Below are 24,385 nucleotides of genomic sequence, written 5' to 3' on the forward strand. Positions count from 1 at the left end.
ATGGTGCCGTAGTAGCGACCGGTACTGACCACACATGGGGTGGTCCCGACGCGTAAGTCGCCTTGGCATGTCAACGTGATCTATGCAGGGATGAAGTCATAGCCAGCTCAACCCCTGGCAAGGGGGACCTCGACCCTTCCGTATCAACTGACGACGGAGGGGAGGTCGTGAGGTCATGGAGGTGCCCCATTGTGTTAGTCCCTAAGAACGATGGCACCATCCGCTTCTGTATCGACTTTCGAAAAGTCAATGCTGTGTCTAGGTTCGACACCTACCCGATGCCTCGAATAGATGAGCTGCTGGAGAGACTAGGCGCCGCCCAGTACCATTCGACGATTGATTTATCAAAAGGGTACTGGCAGATCCCCCTAATGGAAGATGCCTGTGAGAAGACAGCGTTCTCCACGCCTTTTGGGTTGTTCCAATTTAAACGGATGCCCTTCGGGCTCCATGGGGCCGCCGCGACGTTCCAGCGGCTAATGGATCGGATACTCCGGCCCCATGAGGCATACGCGGCAGCCTACATAGACGATATAGTCATCTTTAGTTCAACGTGGCCTGAACATCTGCAACGGGTAGAGGCCGTCTTAGCCACACTGAGAGACGCCGGACTGACTGCCAACCCCGCTAAATGCCATTTCGGTCAATGAGAGGTCTCGTACCTGGGATACACGGTAGGGGGAGGCCGAATCCAGCCACAGATAGGAAAAATTGAGGCCCTACGGCAGTACCCAGCCCCGACGACAAAACGTCAGGTCAGGCAATTTTTGGGGCTCGCCAGCTACTATCGGCGGTTCGTGCCGGACTTTGCAAACCTGGCGGCTCCATTGACAGATCTAACCCGAAACGCAGCCCCAAAGAAGGTACGGTGGGATATAAGATGCGAAAGGGCCTTTGAGACCTTGAAGCAGCGGCTGACACAGGCCCCCGTGCTGGCACAACCCGACTTTACTAAACCCTTTATTTTTCAGACAGATGCCTCCGAACGGGGACTCGGCGCTGTGCTTTCATAGGGTGAAGGAGGGGGAAGAACACCCCATCATATATGTAAGCCGTAAGCTACTTCCACGGGAGCAAAAGTACTCCACCATAGAGAAGGAGGCATTAGCAGTTAAGTGGGCCATTGACATTCTGCGATATTATCTCCTAGGCAACGCATTCACGGTGGTGACCGACCACGCCCCCCTCAGATGGCTACTGGCATGAAGGACTCCAATCCACGCATCCTGAGGTGGTACCTGGCTCTGCAGCCGTATCGTTTTGAGGTCTGTCACCGGGCGGGGAAAGCCCATGGGAACGCGGACTTCTTTTCTAGGAGCATGGGTGAAGGACATTAGACTCACGACGGGGCGGGACGGACTTTGAGGGGGGAGGTGTGTGACGGGGCGGGCCGCCTCCACTCTCCCACGGATGCGGACCCACCCCGCACTGAGCCCGCGGTAGCCCTTACGCTCCTCAGGACGGCCCGAGGCAGGGGGATGAGATGCGGCGCATGTTCCGCCACCGCTGCTCAGCTGAGCGGCGGCGCAAGAGATTCAGAGCCGGGGAAATACCCGTCAGACAGCGGGGCGGGCATTTTAAAACGGGTTGGAGCCTGGATAAGGGGGAGAGGGGAGAGGAGAGACAGGGAGGTGGAAGGAGGGGAGAAAGGAGAGTGACAGAGGAACGGAGAAGTCAAGGACGAGGGGGCAGGAAGTAGCCCAGGACAGGACAGGGTGTCCGGCATGCTGGTGAGTTTAGGGAAACCCCCACCACCAGTAGGGCAGGATCGCCTGATCCTGTCATTAGGGCCCTGGGCTTGGGTCCGGGAGAGAGGGTGGGCCCGGACCCCCCTAGCCCCCTTTGTGGGGGAAACTGAAATTAATTAATGGACGCCGGTGACAAGGGGAAAGACTAAGAGAAACGGAGAGTGGGGAGGGGTCAGCCGCACCCTCCGTTACACATGGTGGAGAACATGGGCAGGTCCTGAACCCCTAGACTAAAAGGGGGTACCTTTAAAAAAAAAAACTCCCGGGAGAGGGAGGCGTTTGGCGAGTGGGCCAGAACAGGCGGACCCACAGAATAAGCAAGAAACGCCGACGCCCGGGAGAATGGAGGCGGCTGACATGTTGAAATGGCTGTTGGATAATCAGCACCACCACCACCAACAACAACAGACAGCCCTGATCCAGCAACTGGCCATGCAACACCGAGACCAGCAGCCCCAGCTTCTGCGGGACGTGGCAGAGCAGCTCCAGGCACAGCAGGACCGTTGGGTGAGACAATGGGTGAGCATGGACCCTGACACCCAGCGGGGAAGGGGCGGAGGACGGGGCCCTAGCCCAGCTCCCGGTAAGGCTAACCAAAATGGGCGCCGCGAATGACCCAGAAGCCTATTTGACCACCTTTGAAAGGGTGGCCACCGTCGCCCGGTGGCCAGAGCAGCATTGGGCTACATTACTAGCTCCGTATCTCACGGGCCCAGCCCAATTGGCGTACCGGAGTCTAGACCCGAGGGACGCCCTACACTACTTCAAAGTAAAAGAGGCGATTCTAGATCAGTTAGGGGTCACGCTGGAGTCGTAGCGCCAACGGTTCCGGCAGGAGAAGTATCCTCCCGGGGCTCGTCCGCGGGCGGTAGCCCAACCGCTGAAGGAGGCCGGCTGGCGCTGGTTAGAGCCAGACCAAGAAACCGGACCCCAGGTGGCAGAAAGGTAGTAATAGAGCAATTCATTCATATTCTGCCGGGGGAAGGGCAACGCTGGGTACGGCGTCACCACCCCACATCGCTTAGCGACGCTGTAACTTTAATGGAAGATTACTTAGCAGCGGAAGAGTGTGGGGAGTCAAGTGGACCCCGCAAGGAACACGCCGTGGGGGCGGGAACGGGATCTCGACCCCCCCACCCGCGGCAAGGGGAACCCCGGAATCCGGCCGGCCCGCTCAGCCCCGGAAAAGGCGGGGTGAGGCATCTAGCCCCTATCTGGAGTAGGCCGGCAAAGGAAGAGCTCCGATCACCACTAGCAACCCGGACGGATTGGAAGGAAAGCCCGCCGCCGCCACGGACCGCCGGCGGAACATGTTATCAGTGCGGCGAGGAGGGGCACTTCAAACGAGATTGTCCATACATGGACTGCTCTTACAGCCAGGTAATGGCGGGACAAAGCGAGGCCGGGGTGTGGCCGGCAGGGAGGATATTAAGGGAGCTAGAGTTGGAAGGACAAGTAGTTACGGCCCAAGTGGACTCAGGGTGTGGCCAAACGTTGGGGTATGTGGATTAATAGGCCCAGAGTGTTGTGTTAAAGTTTCTGACGTGAGTTCAAACCTAACCTCAAGGATAAAGGAAATCCAAACGTTGTCTGTCCAGACAACAACATTTAGAGAGCAGTTGCAAGACTGGAATCCTTTGAATTGGTTGGGAATAGAGTTAAGCGACCCCATGAACAAAGTGGTGGGAGGAATATTGATATTCCTTGTCTTAATCTGCTCTATATAATCATCCAGCTAGCCTTATGCTGTATTAAAAGGTGCTTACAAAAAATAGAGAATGTAGCAGAAAGCAAAGTACAACAGATGCTTCTGCTAAATGTACAGAACCCTGCTAAATGTGGAGAGAGATGCCACATGGACTTTAAGAGATAAAAGAGAAAGGCCACAGGACCGAAGCTGAAAAAGGTAGTCTAGATAGTAGGGACAGAAGCCGAGGATGGGTGTACGCCCCTTCAGGACACCCAAGACGAGAAGCGCCGCCACTTGGCAGCATACGAGCGTCTAGTAGAGGGTTTTCTGCTACTAAGGAGCACCATCTGAACCTCCTGGGAACATTCCCTTTCAGGTTGGGTCAACCTCGGATAAACTAGGCCGTTAGGTGAAGAGACCTGAGATCTGGGTGAACCATGGTCCCCCCGACCCGAGGCTGAGTGAGCCATTTCAAAGGAGGAATGAGACAATTTAACATCCTTAGTATTGGCAGCATATTTTACAGTAATAGGTTCTATGATTGTCTTTAGATCAAAGAATCATTTAATGAGATTCATTAGTACAGGGGTTCTCCAACTTGGGTTTGGGAGGTCACAAGCAGTCAGCTTCTACTCCAAATCCCTCCAGCATTTATAATACTTTGTGTTTGTGCATGTGTGCGTGTGTGCATGTATATCTGTATATCTATGGGGGAGGGATTGCACTCAGCGGCTGGCTATGCGAAAGGAGCCATCGTTACAAACTAGTTTGACAGCTATTGCTTAGCACCGTTCAGTATCATAATATGTACATATTACGGTTTACAAACTGGGAAACAGAGGCACAGAATGATGAAGTAATTTGTCCAAGGTTGCCCAGCAACGGGTTTGGTCCAGCAAAGCATTAAGAATTCGGAGGTCTCTCTGATTTCCCGGCACCTTACAATTGACATAGCCCTGGCAGGATTAGGTCCTAGCGCACATCAACAAAAAAACATCATCATGGGAACAATATATAAACAAGTCCTAACAAAAATGTGAACAAATGCAAACATGGAAGCAATGAAGAAAAGTGGATGTGCAAACACACTACAGCAGAATGGAAATTAGTGGGGGGGGGGGGGGGAATGTCTTACAGTGTTGCATAGTCCAAAGAGAACACCAAATTTGCTCCTTTTTATCTAAGCACCCATCTGACTCATCATCTTTGACCTTTCTAATTTTGAAAGGTGGCCCCCTGTTCCTCTCCTTTCAATCTCTCCTCCTCCTCGAGGACTCACACAACACTTAGACAAACCAGTTTGTTTACATTTGCAGGAGATAAGCCCACCTCTTGTTTACAACATCATCTGAAAGTGAGACCAGGCATTCACATGGCACTGTTGGAGTGAGCATCATAAGATATGCCAGGTGCACTGAAGATGTGTGTACCTTGATGCTTCAATCAACATTCCAGAGGACATGGATCCAGACTGATGACAAGTATTGCTCGGTAACAATCCAAAGCAAAGCAAACCAATGCATGTTCATTTTTGTCATCTGAGTCCGATGCACCAGCAGACCGGGGTTTTTTTTGGTGGATCAGGTTAGAATCATAGAGCTGGGAGAGACCTCAGGAGGTCATCAAGTGCAGCCCTCTGCCCATGGCTGGATCAATCCCAACTAAATCAACCCAGCCAGGGCTTTGTCAAGCTGAGACTTAAACACCTCTAGGGATGGAGACTCCACTACTTCCCTAGCTAACCCATTCCAGTGCTTCACCACCCTCCCAGTGAAATAGTTTTTCCTAATATCCAACCTAGACCTCCTGCACTGTAACTTGAGACCATTGCTCCTTGTTCTGCCATCTGTCACTACTGAGAACAGCCTCTCTCCATCCTCTTTGGAACCTCCCTTCAGGAAGTTGCAGGCTGCTATTAAATTCCCCTTCACTCTTCTCTTCTGGAGACTAAAGAAACCCAAATCCTTCAGCCTCTCCTCATAGGACATGCGTTCCAGCCCCCTGATCATTTTGTCCGCCCTCTGCTGGACCCTCTTCAGCGCATCCACATCCTTTCTATAGTGGGGGGCCCAGAATTGGACACAATATTCTAGATGTGGCCAAACTGGCTTTAAAATTTGCAGTTTTTCTTTCCATTTTGCCATAGAATAAAAGAAAGAAATAGAAAAGGGGATGGGAGAGGGGAGAAAGGAAACTAACAACCCTCCCCCCCCCCCACACACCACCATTAATTTTTTCATTTTCTAGTTAAAAGTATTTCAGATGAAAATTACTGATTTAGATAAATAGCTGTTTTTCAATAGAAAAAGCATTTTGTGTGAAAAGCATTTAAATGCACGCTACCCAAAAAAGCTTTCTATATCAGGTATACTCTAACCTGGAGTACAGAGCCAGCTTTCCAGCTTTCTGATTCATACTGATATTTGTGCCATGTGCACAATAGAGGACAGATTCTCTCTCATTTCTATCACCTTTACACTGGGGACAGAAGATTTAACAGTGTATTTCCCAATGTTTCTAAATAGATATTAACCAAGTAAGAAAAAACAAAACCTGTCTTTCTGGGTAGCCCAAGAAGCAAAAAAAATAAAAATGGCACCGCTTAATAGTCCTTAAGTAATCGCTCTCTTTGCCAATTCATCAGGCTTGCTACAGATCCAGTTCCTCTTTGTGTAACACCTTGAACTGCTGATGGTTTTTTCAAATATATACATGCATTCTCCTCCTCCTCTTACTTGAACCCTGCAAAAATATAAGAGCAACGAAGCTACAATCAGTTAGGGCCTGTCTACATTACGGAGAAGATTAACTCTGGAGGTCGACCTTCTAGCATTCAAATGAGCAGGTATACTGCATACCCCCAAAACAAATTCTCAGGATCCCCCCTCCCCCCCACCAGTGCCCTGCACTCCTCATGTTGAACTCCTCCTGCAGTATAGATGCTGTCGCGGCTCAGATTAAGGTAAGCCAACTACAGGTACGCATTTACGCCTTAGGGGCTAGACCTTACCTTCTCCTCTCAGAGGATTCCTGAGAGGCTGAAATTGACCCCTGTGTGGGATTCCAAAAACTGACAAAAAAATAATTTCAGGTCAACCTGAAAATGACATTTTTTAAAAAAATTGGAGACTCAAGAAGACAAAAAAGTTAATTTAGTGTCAAAACATTTTGTTTGGCAAAACTGAAACATTTCTTTTTGATTTTGACTATTTAATTAAAAAAAACCAATCAAAACATTAAAGGCAGTTCCAAAATTTAAAAAAAAATTCAAATGCTGGATCAAACCATTTTCTTGAAACCAATATGATTCACAAAACATTTCAGTGTGGCTGAATCTGCTATTCGGAAAATAGTTTTGTCTGCCATGTCCCTCGCAACAGAATTTCACCTTGGTATTAACATCTCCCCATTAGTTCTACCTAGTGGAATTCAGCACAGACTTTGAGTCCAACCCCTAGTGCAAATATTGAATTGTTATGCAAGCAGAACAGCCGCCAATGATTATTTCTAGAAGGTCTGTCTGAAGTCAGCCTTTACAGTGTGTGGAACTGCAGCTCCACACAGCAGCAGCGCCAACGGACCAGCCCTCTGCTCCCCAAACCCTGATTCCCGGGCAGGAAATGCTATTTTATTTCCAGCTCTTTTCTTAGTGGAAAAGATACGGTGTAGACTGCATAGTATGGCATGTGCTGCTGCCACGAGATACCACAAGACGAGAGGCTGAGGACAGGTTCTAGTTATCCCCCCGTAGAATCAGAGTTCCTCACACTCTGATGTATTGATCCCCAAATTCCATGGCTTTTATCCAAGTTTTGCAAGCGGTAACAAGGGAGACTAAGGGTATGTCTACACTACCCCGCTAGTTCGAACTAGTGGGGTAATGTAGGCATACCGCACTTGCAAATGAAGCCCGGGATTTGAATTTCCCGGGCTTCATTTGCATAAGCGGGGAGCCGCCATTTTTAAATCCCCGCTGGTTCGATCCCCGTGCAGCGCGGCTACACGGGGCACGAACTAGGTAGTTCGAACTAGGAAGCCTAGGAACTAGGAAGCCTAGTTCGAACTACCTAGTTCGTGCCCCGTGTAGCCGCGCTGCACGGGGTTTGAACCAGCGGGGATTTAAAAATGGCGGCTCCCCGCTTATGCAAATGAAGCCCGGGAAATTCAAATCCCGGGCTTCGTTTGCAAGTGCAGTATGCCTACATTACCCTCCTAATTCGAATTAGGAGGGTAGTGTAGACATACCCTAAGGGATTTAATCAAGGCCAAGATCTGTGGCAGAGCAAAGAATTAAGCCCAAGTTTCCCGGTATCAGGTCAATGCTATAACCACTGGCCCCCCACTCCCTGCCAAGGGAGCAACCCTGGTCTCTGTGAGCCTGCAGGACCTTTGAGAATCAGCCAGAGCCCAAAGGGAAGGAAATGCACTGACTGGTGAACAGAGTGAGGCCAGAGGGGCACTTGGACTGTGCATGTTAACTGGAATGATTTCCGGGTGAACTCCTGCCTTTCCAAGGCACATAGCATCTGCCTCCATTTCACAGCAAGATGACGGAGCTTGGAAATGACGATGGGCAGACCCGGATACAATTGCCTGATACCCAAGATAGTGAACGGGGGAAAAAAATGCAACTCACGGGCGGCTGAATATTGTGCCATTGGGCCACTTCCAGGGTTGGGCTGGTTCCCTCGTGACACCGAGCCAGGCATCCAGGTAGCCTTTATACTGCATCAAGAACTCCTTTTAAGGGGGGAAAAGACATTACAAATCAAACCCCTTGGACTTGCCTTCTCTCCCTACTCAGAGTCCTAGAGACCAACTCTCCACTGTGCCAAGGCAGAGCAGTGTAAAAGGGCCTCTGCCTGACAGAGAACTCCAACCCTAGGTCCTAAGGCTGAAAGGGAGCATCAGATGAGCTTGCCCAGTAGTGAGCAAACTACGACCCATGGCAGCATCCGGCCCATCAGGGCTTATAATCCAGCCCTTAGGAATAACAGACCAGTGGTGCAGTATGGCTAAGGCAGGCTCCCTGTCCTCCCTGGCTGCATGCCACAATCAATGGGAGGTAGGAGCAGAGGCATAGGTGCCGGAACTAAGGTTGCGGGGGGTGGTTTCCATCATAGAATGGAGTTACCGTTCTGTAACTGGTGTTCTTTGAGATGTGTTGCTCATGGCCGGTTCATTTTAGGAGTGTGTGTGTGATTGCCACACACACCAGTGCCAGAAGTTTCTTCCTCAGTAGTAGCCATCAGGGGCTGAATCCCACACCTTATGGCGTGGCACCCATATGGCATGGTGCACTCAGGACTACAAGGTCATTGCAGAGAAGCTAAATGAATTCTTTGCATCAATCTTCATGGCTAAGGATGGTTAAGGAGTTCCATAAATCTGAGGAACTGTCCCAGACTGAGGGGTCATTAGAACTGGTTTGGGACTAATTGATAAACTAAACAGTAAGAAGTCACTGGGACCAGATGGCATTCACTCAAGAGTTCTAAAAGAACTCAAAACATGAGACTGCAGAACTATCAACTGAACTGTAACCTGTTCTTCAGTTTAAATCATCTTTTGCACCAAATTACCGGAGGACAGCTAATATGATACCAATTTTCAGAAAAGGCTCTAGAGGGGATCCTGGCAATTACAGGCCATTACGTATAACTTTAGTACCGGACATATTGCTTGAAAATACTTTTGAAGAACAGAATTGTCAAACACTTGGGCTACGTCTACACTGGCACCCTTTTCCGGAAATGCTTAAAACGGAACAGTTTTCCATTATAAGTATTTCCGGAAAAAGCATGTCTACATCGGCAGGATGCTTTTCCAGAAAAGCACTTGTTCCGGAAAAGCGTCCGTGCCAATGTAGACGCGCTTTTCCGCAAAAAAGCCCCGATCGTCATTTTTGTGATCGGGGATTTTTTGCGGAAAAGACTACCGTGCTGTCTACACTGGCCCTTTTCCGGAACAGTTTTTCCGGAAAAGGACTTTTGCCCAAACGGGAACAGCATAGTTTTTCCGGAAAAACACTGACAATTTTACAGTAGATCATCCGTGCTTTTCCGGAAATTCAAGGGGCCAGTGTAGACAGCTGGCAAGTAATTCCGGAAAAGCGGCTGCTTTTCCGGAATAAGTGGCCCAGTGTAGACACAGCCCTGGAAAACATAATTTGTTGGGGAAAGTCAACATAGTTTCTGTAAAGAGGAATCATGCCTCACCAATCTACTAGAATTCTTTGGGAGGAAAGGGATCAACAAGCATGTGGACAAGGGAGATCCAGTCGCTATAGTGTACTTAGATTTCCAGAAATCCTTTGCCAGATCTTTACCAAAGGCTTTTGAGCAAAGTTAGTTGTCATAAGATAGGAGGGAAGATGGATTAAAAGAAAGAACTGGTTAAAAGAAAGGAAACAAAGGTTTATCTGATATTCTCTCCCTGTATAACACAGAGACCCTTTGAAAAATATGTCAATAGCCCCCCCCCCATGCTTAGATCCCCATCTATAAAATGGGGATAACAATTTTCTCTCTCTCGATCTTGTATATTTAGAGTGTAAAATCATCCACATAGGGACTTTCACTCTGTCTATGCAGTGCCTGACACAACAGGACTCTGATCTCAGTTGAGGTTCACTGCTTCAGTGCAAGTAAGTATAATTTTTATTTTCCATTTAGAAATGGCTTTGCCCTTGAGAGGTAGCAGCTGCCTCATTCCAAAGGCTTCCATTCTTTTTCCTCCTACCTGATATAACTTCACTCTTTACCTAAAATCATTTCTTTTATTTATTTCATCACCTTTTCCTGCACAGTCTCGAGCCAAGCCAAGGTGGCACCCTGAGATGAGCAGGAATGTCGGCTTTAGGTCCAGTTTGCTTCAGCCTCAGAGATAAAATAACATTTTCCATAATACCCAATCCACTTTTCAGGGCAGCAAGCGATAGGGCTCTCCAGAAGAGTCACGCTGACCTTGGATGCTGAAAGGTAAAGGGAGGGGGAGAGAAAAAGGTAAGACATTGCTTTCTTTTCACTTTCCCCCATACCTGCAAGGAATCAGAGGGCAAAACCCCTGCAGACACAGGTTTCAGACCATCTCACGGCTGTTGCAAAGGACTAAATGCATCAGTAATAAATCAGGGTGAGAGTAACAAAGAGAAATGATCCCCAAAGTCAAGTTCCTACCTCGATATGAGGTTGTGTGTTGGCACCCTGGAGTGCACAGAGAAAATGCTCATCTATCAGATGGACACAAGCTCTCGGTGTTCCCTTTAGGATGAAGGTGTTGAACAGCTTTCCCATTCAGGGTAAGACTTTCAAAACTGCTTAGTGATGGGCTAATGCTGTTGCTGGTGAAGTTAACAGTGAACCCGCCCACATTCCTAATGTATTCCATACAAATAATAAAAATACTTAGTCCTTATATAGTTCTTTAAAATCATAGAGCTCATAGTGCTACACAGAAGAGGTCAGTATCATGAGCCCCATTTTACAGATGGGAAAACAAAGGCACAGATAGGTGAGGTGACTTGTCCAAGAGCACCCAATGGCAGAGGTAGGACAGAACCCATACCCATGGCTCTTGAGAGCCAATCACTACATCCATCAGATCATACTGCCTCCTTGTAGCCACTCAGCTTTCACCTTTAAAAAAAAAACACATCACATTCAAGCCTTCACGGTAGCAAAGACCTGAGACCTTAGTCCAGCCCATGCTTTGCTCTCCACATTTGGCATCTTTGCCTGTCAACTGCTCTTCCCTCCAAGTCTTCCCATTTCATGCTGAGGCACTTGTCTTTCCATCAGAAATGTTTGTTTCCATGGTCTTCTTGGTCTTTCGTCTTCTTCTCTTTCGTCTTGTGTTGTCTGGCTTCCAAACAAGGGCAGTATTTGAGAAGATACTTTTCTTTTCCCCTTCTCAGCACACACCCCAACCACTGATGTCTTTTCTTGTAGATTATTTGTGAGAATGTCTTGTTCAGTAACTTCTTCATGCATCTTCCTATCTCATATTATTCTTCACAGACATTTGTGGTGAAAAGCATCCAGCTTTTGTGTCTCTTTCTTGGTAAGCTGTCGTGTTGTGACAGCAGCAATTGCTTTGTATATGTTCAATTTTGTCTTAAAGGGAGATTTTTTTGAGTTCCAAATGTATTTGAGTCTTCCAAATGTATTTGAGTCTGCATTCTCAGTTCTCATTATTATTTCTTCAGAACTGGTATCCTCTTGGCTGACGGTACTTCCGGGATACAACAAACTGTACACTTTCTCCAGAAAGTTTAATAACTCCTAAAACAACAACATTGAAATAGCATGTACTCACTACAGGGAACCCTCGAAACTAGTCCAAGGCAGGCTCCATTAATGCAGATGTGTTACCTCAAATTACAGCCCCAGGAGGCACTGGGGAACAATTAGCCGGAATGACTCTGGGGAGTAGTTATTTCAAAAAAGCAACACCAGAGCATCCACATTAACACTATTTTGAAATAACTATTTTCAAATAAGCATTATTCTTTGAGAAAAGGAGAACAGATTTTGAAATAACCAACCTGTTATTTCAAAATAACTAGCTTGGTAGTGTGAACACTCCCTTTATAAAGTCAACCTCGGGGAGGTTATATTTGAAATAACTCCATAGTGTAGACCAGGCTAGATCAGTATAAGAGTCCATTCTTTTAGCAATTTCTCATCTGTCCATATTTTGTTGTATAGCGAACAGATGACTGATTCCATAACTTTGCTTCAATATTTAAGCATCTCAGAATGAATGCTGTCCAAACCAGGAACCTTGTTATTTTTAAACTGCTGCAATGCTTTTTAAGATTTTGGTTTTTACCTCAAGTACATCTACATCTAGTGGTTTATCATTGTTTAATTCCAGTCTTGTGACTGGCCCTAGCTAATTTAGCATCTTTTTGAAAGTATTTTCTTGTTCCTCTGTGTTTCCAGAATTTCTCCTCCTTTCCCTTGAACTGGGAAACTCATCAATCAAAATTCACATCCTGGTTTCAGGATTGCATAGACTGTTCTTATATCATTTCTCTCCACCACTTCTTCAGATTCACTGGCGTTGCTTTCTATCCAATTGTGCGTATATATATTTTTTTGCGTTATTTCTTTACTGCTTTGCAAAGTTTCCTATAGGTTTGCTGTGCTTCTTCAGTCACATGTTGTAGTACCAAAGCTTTTTATTTACTTTTTTGTGCACAGTATTCCATGTTTTTTTCTAAGATCTATTGTTCTTTGTTGCTTCCTTTCTTTCTGCCAATTCTCTTTTCAGTTGCTTTCAGTCCAGTACAGCCCAAAGGACTCACACACGGGAGAAGGCAGTAAATCCCTCCACAGCTTTAATGTGCAGCAGGTAATAAAATCCCCAAACAAATTCCCTGCCTGCCTAACTAAAAATTGGTGCACTCACACACTCCAGGAATGAGGCTCAGGTTCAGAGATGACTCAGTCTCTGCAAAGGGCTGCTCTCTTCCCGCAGGGATCCTCTTCAGTCAGGAATCAGGCTGCTTCGATCCCAGGATTCCCCCTCCCCGCGAAGGGGTGCAGGGCTCAAGATGCAGGCCACACAACTGCACCAAAATTCAAACTACAGCCTCCCCGCCCAGCATGCAGACCCACCCAGCAGGAGCAGCCCTGAACTTGCTGCTAGAGCCGAGCTGACCATGCGGTGACTGGTCTCACCCAGGGAGCTGGAGCCAACTCAGCCTGGCTGGGGAAGCCTCCCAGCAAACTCCACAACTGGGAATCAACAAGGGGAGACATAAACCCAGCGGAGAGATCCTGCCTGCAGGTCCCTAGAGGCTAGTTCTAAGAGGGACCTTGCATGCAGGCTTGGGGCTTACTAGCTCCCCCACAGCCAGTCCTCCCCTTGCCCTGCTGGCTCCAGACTCCTCAAACAATGGTCTCTCCTTCCCCCCGGGAGGGGCATTTCACTCCCTGTGGGTTGCCGGGCAGACTCTGCCCCTGGTAGGGAGGGGGAGCAGAGGCAAACTCAGAGCCTCTCCCTGAGCTGCCAGCAGACAAAGCCCCAGGAATCCAAGTCATCTCCTTGGGGGTTACAAGTAGACCTGGCCAAACACTTTCCAACTGAACAAATTGATAACACTGGTTTAACAAAAAACAAAACAGTGGGAAAAAAAATCACAGTCCTATGAATCATTTCCTGTGAAGGCCGACTGAAATTTTGCATTATTTTATAATGTGTTGCAGAATTTGAAGAGATCGTGTGTTCTATCCCCCTTTGCACACAGGCAGGTACAAGTAAGCCCTGAAACCATTCCTCAGAGACGACTCTCTGATCTGTTCTTAAACACTTCCAATGCGAGGGGATTCCTCTGCTTCTTTGAGAAGCCTATTCCAAAGCTTAAATGTAAATTATTTCCTAATTGTAAGGAAGTTTGTTAAAAATATGATAAAAGATAAAGGAAATGTTCTGCCCTTTCTGAAACGTGTCTTTTCAATAATAAGTGACATTTTGATATTTCCAAAATCAAATCTGACTTTTTTTTTCCATAGTAAATTTTTAACATTTCAACCTCTAATTTCTATTTGGAACAAAGAAATTTTGAAATCTCAGAATTCTCTAGAGCTTGGAAATTCCATAGGACAACTCTCTCTAGATATTATTAAGGTAGAATAATGGTGCTTCTCTATTCTGAAAAGTGAAATTGGTCCTCTCTCTCGCTCTAGATTTTATATATATAATGCCCCTGGGATGTACCAGAGTCACAACTGATCACTTCAATATCAAGAATAAATTTGTCCTGCATCTCTGTTAGCCCTAAAGAATATAGTTCCACTAACATGCATAGAATGTCAATGATTATTTAGATGTCTCTCTTGTGATGTATATGGGTAAAAATGAACAACAAAGCTGGAACTCAAGTCAAATGGAAACCAGTTTGCTTGAGTCTATTGTTGTGGCTGTTTAATCATAGAATCATAGAATAATAGGACTGGAAGGGACCTCGAGAGGTCATCGAGTCCAGCCCCCCGCCCTCAAGGCAGGACCAAGCTCCGTCTACACCATCCCTGACAGATGTCTATCTAACCTGTTCTTAAATATCTCCAGAGAGGGAGATTCCACCACCTCCCTTGGCAATTTATTCCAGTGTTTGACCACCCTGACAGGAATTTTTTCCTAATGTCCAATCTAAATCTCCCCTGCTGCATTTTAAGCCCATTACTCCTTGTCCTGTCCTCAGTAACCAAGAGGAACAAATTTTCTCCTTCTTCCTTGTGACACCCTTTTAGATATTAATACATTTTTCTATACAAGAAAGAAGACTCATCAGAGCCCCACTGCAGAAGTCAAACTGGATACAGTTCTAGAGAATAGACTGTAGGGAATGAACTTGAAGGAAAAGCTCAAACTCTGTTCATTTATGTTAATATGGGCTTCTGAATGCAGGGAGCCTGTACAGGACTACAGGACCAATTATTCTGTTTGTGAAAGAACAAGGGTTGAGCAATAACTTAGCTTTGCACCACCCGTATTTTGGATTTATGCTGGGGCTTCCCACTGTGGGATTTGACTGGCATATAAAGGGCTAAAATAGTTCGGCTACAGAATACCTCTGTTTTGCTGCTTGTGTGAAGTGCAGGTCCCGTAGAAGTGGTGGGGAGGCCTGGAAAGAATGTGGCTTAGCTGTAAAAATTGGACTTGGAAGGTAACTGTTAAGAGAGGACAGTGGCTCCCAGAGTGTAGCAATCTAAGATTGAAGTCTGAAAAATTTCTCTCCAACTCCCCCAAGGCGGATCCTAATTTTCCCCAAGGGTGGTTAACCCCAAGGCCCTGACCCCACTCCATCCCCTTCCTGCCCCTCTTTCCCAGAAGACTGCCCTGTTCCCATTTCTCCCCTTCCCTCCCACAGCGTGCAAGAGGTACTGGGAGGGAGAAGTTGATGGGAGGGAGGGTCTCAGAGTCACGTCTGGAGCGGTCAAAATACCGTATACGGGATGCGGAAAAACTGTTCACTCCAAAAAGTTAAGGGCAGGGAAGGGGCATAAGTATGTGGCGCCCTCTCTCCACCTGGTTACCTTTTTTTAAAGCCAATCTCCTTTCAGGTTTGGATGGACAGGTCTGGGTTCTTCCGGATCCCGCCACCCACTCAATTTTATTCTTTCTGATTGATGTACTTGGTGGTGCCTCCACCCCCCTCACTCCTTCGTAGCAGGGTCACCAGGGCAGCTTGGGAGGAAAATTCTAGCCCAGGGTAATCCCCACGTATTTGCCACATAGTTGGAGACTCCCAGAAAATAGCACAAACACATACACTATAATAAACATAATTATATTAAACAGGAGACAATTATAACAGAACAGGGTAAAACACTATTTTTAGGGTCACCGGTGCCCAGCAACTGTGAGGTTAGTGTCCCGTGGGTACGTGTACTTTGTTGGGGCCCTTGATGACTGCTGACTACAAAATCCTTCTCTGCAGTGGTTTAGCAGTGGGGCTGACTAGGTCCAGTACAGCCCAAAGGACTCACACACGGGAGAAGGCAGTAAATCCCTCCACAGGTTTAATGTGCAGCAGGTAATAAAATCCCCAAACAAATTCCCTGACTTACTAACTAAAAATTGGTGCACTCACACACTCCAGGAATGAGGCTCAGGTTGAGCGATGACTCAGTCTCTGCAAAGGGGCTGCTCTCTTCTTGCAGGGATCCTCTTTAAGCAGGAACCAGGCTGCTTCGATCCCAGGATTCCCCCTCCCCGCGAAGGGGTGCAGGGCTCAAGATGCAGGCCACACACCTGCACCAAAATTCAAACTCTAGCCTCCCCGCCCAGCATGCAGACCCACCCAGCAGGCAGCAGCCCTGAACTTGCTGCTAGAGCCGAGCTGACCATGCGGTGACTGGTCTCACCCAGGGAGCTGGAGCCAACTCTGCCTGGCTGGGGAAGCCTCCCAGCAAACTCCACAAACTGGGAATCAACAGGGGAGACATAAACCCAGCGGAGGGATCCTGCCTGCAGGTCCCTAGAGGCCAGTTCTAAGGGGGACCTTGCATGCAGGCCTGGGGCTTACTAGCTCCCACACAGCCAGCCTCCCCTTACCCTGCTGGCTTCAGACTTCCCCAAAATGGTCTCTCCTTCCCCCTGGAAGGGCATCTCACTCCCTGTGGGTTGCCGGGCAGACTCTGGCCCTGGTAGGGAGGGGGAGCCAAGGCAAACTCAGAGCCTCTCCCTGAGCTGCCAGCAGACAAGGCCCCGGCAATCTAAGTCATCTCCTTGGGGGTTACACAAAGAATTCAAGGACCTGGGAGAACTGAGATACAAACTCTTCCAGGGCACAGTGAAGGCCATACCCATCACATAACCCCCTGTCACTGATTCTGCTTTTCAGGTGTTCTTTTCATTTGCTGTACGTTTTGAGGAAGAATCGCTCTCAGTTGGGCAAGTCAGAGATTAGAGTCTGTCGTTTTTCACTGGGAATGTGTAGCTAGGTCTAAATGTTTCTGTTCCACAACATTTGACCGTGTTCAAAAGAGCTTCTGGGCTGCAATGGGTTAAAAGCAGATTTTGACTCCCTCCGAGATCTGATGGGCAGAATCCCCTGGGATGTTAACATGAAGGGGAAAGGAGTCCAGGAGAGCTGGCAGTATTTTAAAGAAGCCTTATTAAAGGCACAGAAAGAAACCATCCCGACGTGTAGCAAGAGAGACAAACATGGTAGAAGACCGGATTGGCTTACAGGGGAAATCCTTGGTGAACTTAAGCACAAAAAGGAAGCTTACAAAGAGTGGAAACTTGGACAAATGACCAGGGAGGAGTTTAAATGTATAGCTCAAGAATGCCGGGGCGTTATCAGGAAGGCGAAAGCGCAAATGGAATTGCGACTGGCTAAGGATGTGAAGGATAACAAGAAAGGTTTCTACAGGCATGTTAACAAGAAGAAGGTGATCAGAGAGGGTGTGTGGCCCCTAATGGATGAAGGTGGTAACCTAGTGACAGATGATGTGGGGAAAGCTGAAGTACTCAATGCTTTCTTTGCCTCTGTGTTCATGGACAAGGTCGGCTCCTGGACTTCTGCGCCAAGTGACACAAGATGGGATGAAGATGGACAGCCCGTGGTGGGTAAAGAACAGGTTAGGAACTATTTAGAAAAGCTAAACGTACACAAATCCATGGGTCCGGACTTAGTGCATCCGAGGGTACTGAGGGAGTTGGCAAATGTCATTGTGGAGCCTTTGGCTATTATCTTTGAAAAGTCGTGGAGATCGGGAGAAATCCCGGATGACTGGAAAAAGGCAAATGTAGTGCCCATCTTCAAAAAAGGGAAGAAGGATGATCCAGGGAACTATAGGCCGGAAAGCTCCTTGAGATGCACTGATTTAAAGCTGAAATGTCCAGACTCCGTCATGTCAGGGTTGTTTTCAGGAGTATGTAAATTGCCATTTTTATTGTTCGTGTAACTCATTTTTAAATCTCCCTGATTTTGCTGTGAGCGATTCACTGAATCCAAATTCTCCCCTTGTAAAATGTGGACAGGTGCATACTCTGGTATGTCGTGCCCATGGCAGTATCGATAAAATCGTTGGTATTAATAAAAGGTCCATATTGTCTCAGACTAGTTCCTTTGCGGACCAGTCAAATAATGGTGCAAACCTCAGAGCGAGTTGATTTGTCGATATAAAAAATATCCTGTGCCAGGTTGGGCCAGGTTTCCAGGAGGCCTTGAGTTCACATTCACCATTTAACCCTGGATGGGAACCTTTTTTGGGTTTGGGGCCACTAACCCACAGAAAAATCAGTCGGGGGCCGCACACGAGTGGGAAGCAAAGCGAGAAGCGCCTGCCTGAGAAGGAAGGAGACGCTCTCCACATTCCCTTCACACATCTGAGCCTGGGGGGGGGGAGCCTCCTGCACTGCCGTTGGGGGTGGGGTTGCCATCCAGGTTGGGCACCGGACCCGTTACTGTTGCGTTCAGATCTGGGTGTCCTGCCAGCAGCCACCGCTCTCCAGCCCCCGCATGGAAATCCGGGTGCCCCCAGCCATGGCAATGAAGGCGGGCGACAGTCAGAGAAAATGCCATGTTCCTTCTGTCACGTCAACTAATCGATTCCCTTCCTTGCTTGCCCCCTCCCCCTTCACATTGCTGCATCTCTATCAGAGGCAGCAGCACGTGGGTGGGGGCCAGGCAACTCCATGGGATCTGGTGCTCATGGGGATGCAGCTTAAAAGCACAGCTCCCACCGTCCCACCCCCTTTGCTGCCTCTGATACTGAGGCAGCCGGGAGAAGGGTGAGTGGAGTCGACAGGATTAACCAAGAAGTCCAGGCATATCGGTTAATCGTGTAGCTGACTACACGTTGACATCCCAAGTTTGTGCTGACTCTGGTGCTGCCTCTAGTGGGCCCCTGGCCAGTGGCACCCGCTCTCTGACCACCCTGTGTGGGAGGCAGGGCTGACACCAGCCGCAGGGCTGAAGGAAATGCTGCAATCCCGCCCCCTCCTGCACTTCCTGCTGCACCGCTGTTGGGAGCAGCACTGACGGCTGAGCAGGGCGGTCAGAGAGTCGTGGCTGCTCACAGGACACCCAGCTCAGACGACAGCCCACACCCTGCAGCAGTGCAGAAGGGAAGGAGGCAAGACCCTATCATGCCCCCTTCCCTCTCTGCTGCGACTGGTGGTGGCGCTCGTTTCTGAGCTGGGTGACCTGCCGGCGCCCACTGCTCTGCTGCCTCCCAGATCGAAAGGCAGCCCCCCCACCGGCAGCGGTGCAGAAGGAAGGGTGATGCTGCTGGCAGTGGGGCTGTATTTGACCCAGGTACCCAGACAGTGGTCGCTGCTCTCCAGCCGCTCAGCTGGGAAAGCCAGGAGAAATCCAACTTTTTTAAGATTTCCAAACATCTGCCCAGAGGAAGATTTGAGGCCCAAAGACGAGGTCATGGCTGAGAAAACCCAGGCGGCCAGTGACCCTGCTCGTGAGCCCCCTACCCTGGCCCTGGGACCCCCTTTTGGATTGGAAGCCCCAGCTGGAGAAAGACTGCACTAGGGGATTCCCCAATGAACCTGTGGTCCAACATGGCCAAGTTTCTGGCAGGCCATTTCCCACAACTTCCAGGGAACATGCCAGGACTAGGGTCCCATCACATTCCCCCTGCACCTCACCCAATCCACAGCCAGAGAGTTCCCACGCTGCTCCGTGGGAAATGTCCCGGTGCTGTAACCGGGCAGGTCCTGGCCTGAACTAGGATTGTGTGCGGTGGGGGTGGGGGGGCAGTGAAGAGTGCCAATTTCCCCCAAAAAGTTGATCATAGAAGATCCGAGAAGATTTTTACTGTCCAAAATGATTTCTTTAGTAAGGGCCTAAGAGTCACTTCTCATCGGGTAATAGGCCTCCCAGTTGGATTTCATTGGAATTCAACTCCCAGGTCATATCCCAAAGAGCAGAGGAAATTCCACTGTTTTTGTAAGTGTCAGTGGCTCACACACCGGCAGGGTGTTTGTCCCCCAAAGATGAGCCCCCTGGAGTCGAGTAGTTTGATGTGAATCTGCCTGTTATTTTCTGAGAAGATTAAAACCCGCCCGCCCAGTGGAAACCACTTGATTTCCTACCTCACTGCAGACACAGACCCACCAGACTCGTGTGTCACTCGGGGAGGCTTGGATGATCAAGACACGGAAGGGGTCAGATCGATGCTCAGTGGCCCGTCGGTGCCTCATGCAAAGCTCTTGGCACAAGTGAGCCCAATGGGTTCATGCTGCAATTGGGGAGAGCGAGGCAGTGATGCCTGCCTGTCTCCCAGCCGCCTGCTTTCCCTCTTCCCAGTCACCCTGCTGCCCTGCGGGGACACGGCTAGGAAGAAGCCTCGGGAAATGATTGTACCAATTGCTGAGGGCAAACATGCAGCAGAAGAGAAGATGGTTACTGCCACCAGGGCTGGACTGGAAGGGGGATGTCTCTAGCATGGTCCCCTTCTAAAGGCTGGAATACGACAGGCAGCCACAGGTGAAAGTAACTGAAACTTCTGACGGGTGCTGTGGTTTTGTGTACACCCCCCGAACCAGAAGAGAGGCCGGGGTCTGCTGCTGGGTGTGTGGGTTTGATACCACAATATCAGTAGGAAATGTAAGTGTCTGGTGGAGTATGAGGGACATAGGACAAGGCATTGTAATGTGCTGGGGGGCGCAGGGTAGGGGGCTGTGGTTGTGAGGAGGGGCTCAGGGCAGGGGCTGGGGTGGTTGTGGGGCTCAGGGCAGGGATTGGGACGTGTGTAAAGGAGAGGTTTTTTTGGGGGGTGGTCACTATTTTGGGAGGCTGGTGGGAGGGGTCCAGCAGGCAGGATTCCATCACAAATCTCAGGATTCAGCCCCCAGCCTCCCTAAAGTGTGCCCTAGAGAGGGTCAGGGTCGGGGCCGTCCGGGACTGGGGGCACGAACCCCCCTGCTAGCCTCTCTATTCTGCCTAGCTGCCTGATGGTGAGTGCACCAGCCTGCAGGAAGCCCCAGAAGCCCGTCTGGACACGTGCTGCCCCTCCTCCTGCAGCCAAGCGACCCCACCGGCCAGCTCCTGCCTGCTGGAATAGCGCCCCGGGGCGCATCGGCTGGCTGCACCTCTGCTGGCAGCTCACAATGATGTGTCAGTTTCCCCAGAACCGCCTCACCTGCGGCAGAGCTGAGCCCGGGGCGATGCCCTAGGCCCCTCTGGAGTCCCACCCTGCGGTGACACAGCGATGGGGGGAGAAATGCTCTAGGGAGCCCTGTGGGGCTGTGGCAGGTGCTGTTATTCGTACAAACGCCCTGCAGAGGCCAAGCTGCGCCATGGCGGGGACCAGCCGTGCGAGGTGCTGCCCTGGCAGTGTTAGTGGTCCAGTCTCCCTTTGCCAACTGAGCACAAGGTGTTTGTGGACTTATAAGAGTAACAGAAGAGAGTGAGACTGCCCAGGAAATGAGCATTTGATGTTGAAAGATCTGAGTCAGCCCCTTTCTGAGAAGAAAAACGGAAACTAAATTCCTCCCCTCACTGCAGAAGCAGCCATGGCTGCTGCAAAGGCAGGACACACGCTCCTGAGTGAACTGACTTGCTCCGTGTGTCTAGATTCTTTTAAAGATCCCGTGTGTCTGGATTGTGGGCACAATTTCTGCCAAGCCTGCCTCACTCAGTGGTGGCAGGGACTGAGTACAAACTTCAGCTGTCCGGAGTGCAGAGAAACCTTCTCCCAGAGGAACTTCAAACTGAACAGGCAGCTGAGGAATATTGTGGAAGCCTCCAGACCCCTGACAATGGAGCCAAAACAAGAACCAGAAGTGGAGACAATATGTGAGAAACACAACGAGGCTTTGAAAATCTTCTGCCAAAAGGACCAAATCCCCATTTGCCTGGTTTGCCACCTGTCTCGAGATCACAAAGACCACACCGTGGTTCTCATAGAGGAAGCTGCCGAGTCTTACAAGGTAAGAAACCAGCGGGAATGGCCAGGGAGGGCATTTAAATAAAATCATTATGGAAAAAACAGCAAATACTGTAAGAGCATCCTAAGAAGTCTCTAGCTGAAACGTGGCCTATGAAATAAGCATAGTCATCTTCAGTATGGTCACTTCATAAACATTCTGGCTACGTCTGCGCTGCAGCCGTCTTGAGCAAGAACATTTTGTGCAAGAGTTCTTGTGCAAAATGTTCTTGTGCAAGAGCACGTCCACACTGTCATTCGCTTTTGCACAAAGGGATGTGCTTTTGTGGAAGTGTGTCCATAGCAGTGTGAATGCTTGTGCCAGAAAACGCTGGTGGTAATTTGAGCCATAGGGGTTTCTCGTGCAAGAAACCCCCATTCCTGTCCACACATGCCTTTGTGTGCACGAGGTCTTGTGCAAAAGGGCTTATTCGTCATGAGGAAAGGAATAATTCTCACACTGTGTTCTTACACTTGACTGTACTTTTTCTTGCTCAAGAATAGGCGTGTAATGTGGATGCTCCACAAGTTTTTGTGCCAAAACAGTTGTTTTCATGCAACAATTCTGCAATATAGACTCTGAGTAACTTCTGGAGCACCCAAACTTCTGAAGAATTCAGGGACCTGGGAGAACTGAGATACAAACTCTTCCAGGGCACAGTGAAGGCCATACCCATCACATAACCCACTGTCACTGATTCTGCTTTTCAGGTGTTCTTTTCATTTGCTGTACGTTTTGAGGAAGAATCACTCTCAGTTGGGCAAGTCAGAGATTAGAGTCTGTCGTTTTTCACTGGGAATGTGTAGCTAGGTCTAAACATTTCTGTTCCACAACATTTGACCGTGTTCAAAAGAGTTTCTAGGTTGCAATGGGTTAACAGGAAAAGGCTGCAAATTGGTTCTCAATCTTGAAATATTGTCCTCAAGATAGTGTGCTGTGTTTTATACATTTTATCCACTTTGGAACCACATTATCCAGGTACTTTTTGGTGTTTAAAATACAAGTTCTGGGCTAAAACAGGCCAGTTACAATGTGCTCTTAGTCTGTCCTGGGAACTGTCTGTAACGGTACCTGCTGGGCTTTGCAACTCTGCACTAGTTAGGCCTACTCTGCTCTACTCTACACTAGTTAGGCCTCAGCTGGAGTACTGTGTCCAGTTCTGGGCGTCACATTTCAAGAAAGATGTGGAGAAATTGGAAAGGGTACAGAGAAGAGCGACAAGAATGATTAAAGGTCTAGAGAACATGACCTATGAAGCCAGGCTTCATGAACTGGGCTTGTTTAGTTTGGAAAAAAGAAGATTAAGGGGGGACATGATAGCGGTTTTCAAATATCTAAAAGGGTGTCACAAGGAGGAAGGAGAAAATTTGTTCCTCTTGGTTTCTGAGGACAGGACAAGGAGTAATGGGCTTAAAGTGCAGCAGGGGAGGTTTAGATTGGACATTAGGAAAAAATTCCTAACTGTCAGGGTGGTCAAATATTGGAATAAATTGCCAAGGGAGGTGGTGGAATCTCCCTCTCTGGAGATATTTAAGAACAGGTTAGATAGACATCTGTCAGGGATGGTGTAGATGGAGCTTGGTCCTGCCTTGAGGGCGGGGGGCTGGACTCGATGACCTCTCGAGGTCCCTTCCAGTCCTATGATTCTATGATTCTATGATTCATTGCTTGAAATTGCCATTCTAGGCCTCTTAGCTGAGTGCGCTAACCATAATATGGGATATTATGATGTGGGACCTTCTCCATTTGCTTTCTCACAGCTGTGCCAATGGGGAGAAAGAGCCATTTAGACCAAATAGCGGGGCAGGAGGATGGGAGGAGAGAGAGGCTACAAGCATGAGAATGCCTCTCTAGCCAGGCAGCTAGACCACACCCTCAGGCTACGTGTACACTGGCACCCTTTTCCGGAAATGCTTAAAACGGAACAGTTTTCCGTTATAAGTATTTCTGGAAAAAGCGCGTCTACATTGGCAGGATGCTTTTCCGGAAAAGCACTTTTACCAGAAAAGGGTCCGTGCCAATGTAGACGCGCTTTTCTGCAAAAAAGCCCCTATCGTCATTTTCGCAATCGGGGCTTTTTTGTGGAAAACACTACTGTGCTGTCTACACTGGCCCTTTTCCGGAACAGTTTTCCGGAAAAAGGACTTTTGCACGAACGGGAGCAGCATAGTATTTCCGGAAAAGCGGCTGATTTCTTACAGTAGATCGTCAGTGCTTTTCCGGAAATTCAAGGGGCCAGTGTAGACAGCTGGCAAGTTATTCCGGAATAAGTGGCCAGTGTAGACACAGCCTCAATGTATTGTGTATTTAGTAACCTTGAAAATAGAAACAGAAGGTAATTCCTCCAAAAGTAACTAAAGCTAAATAGTTTTTATGTAGTAGTTGTTGTTGTGTGGGTTTTGGTTTGTTTGGGTTTTTTTGTTAGGACCGAATGCAGAGCTCTATGAAGATTTTGAAGAAGGAAAGAGACAGGATTCAGTCATTTAAATTGAGCGGGGAAAAAAAAAGCCAAGAACTGCTGGTAGGTGCCATTATTACTTAG

The 24,385-nt window shown here is 48.5% G+C and overlaps 1 protein-coding gene across 4 annotated transcripts in view; it reads left to right on the forward strand.

Annotated features, from left to right (window-relative positions):
- LOC102445187 (zinc finger protein RFP-like) overlaps positions 1 to 24,385 on the forward strand; it is a 397,132-nt gene that overhangs the window by 362,740 nt on the left and 10,007 nt on the right. The window contains exons 1-2 of one of the 4 annotated variants that reach the window (XR_016347294.1): positions 21,401 to 21,846; positions 24,269 to 24,364. The exons of 1 other annotated variant lie outside the window; for it this stretch is intronic. Coding sequence is in view for 2 of the 3 variants with exons in the window: in XM_075913463.2 (XP_075769578.2) it covers positions 21,430 to 21,846; positions 24,269 to 24,364 (513 nt within the window). In the remaining variant the exon portion in view is untranslated. Of the gene's footprint in view, positions 1 to 21,400; positions 21,847 to 24,268; positions 24,365 to 24,385 lie in introns of those variants that run through there. 2 more of the 4 variants (XM_075913463.2, XM_075913464.2) reach the window with 2 other exon arrangements.

This window comes from Pelodiscus sinensis, chromosome 19 (assembly GCF_052426305.1).
Source record: "Pelodiscus sinensis isolate ZL-2025 chromosome 19, ASM5242630v1, whole genome shotgun sequence".
Taxonomy (NCBI): Eukaryota; Metazoa; Chordata; order Testudines; family Trionychidae; genus Pelodiscus; species Pelodiscus sinensis.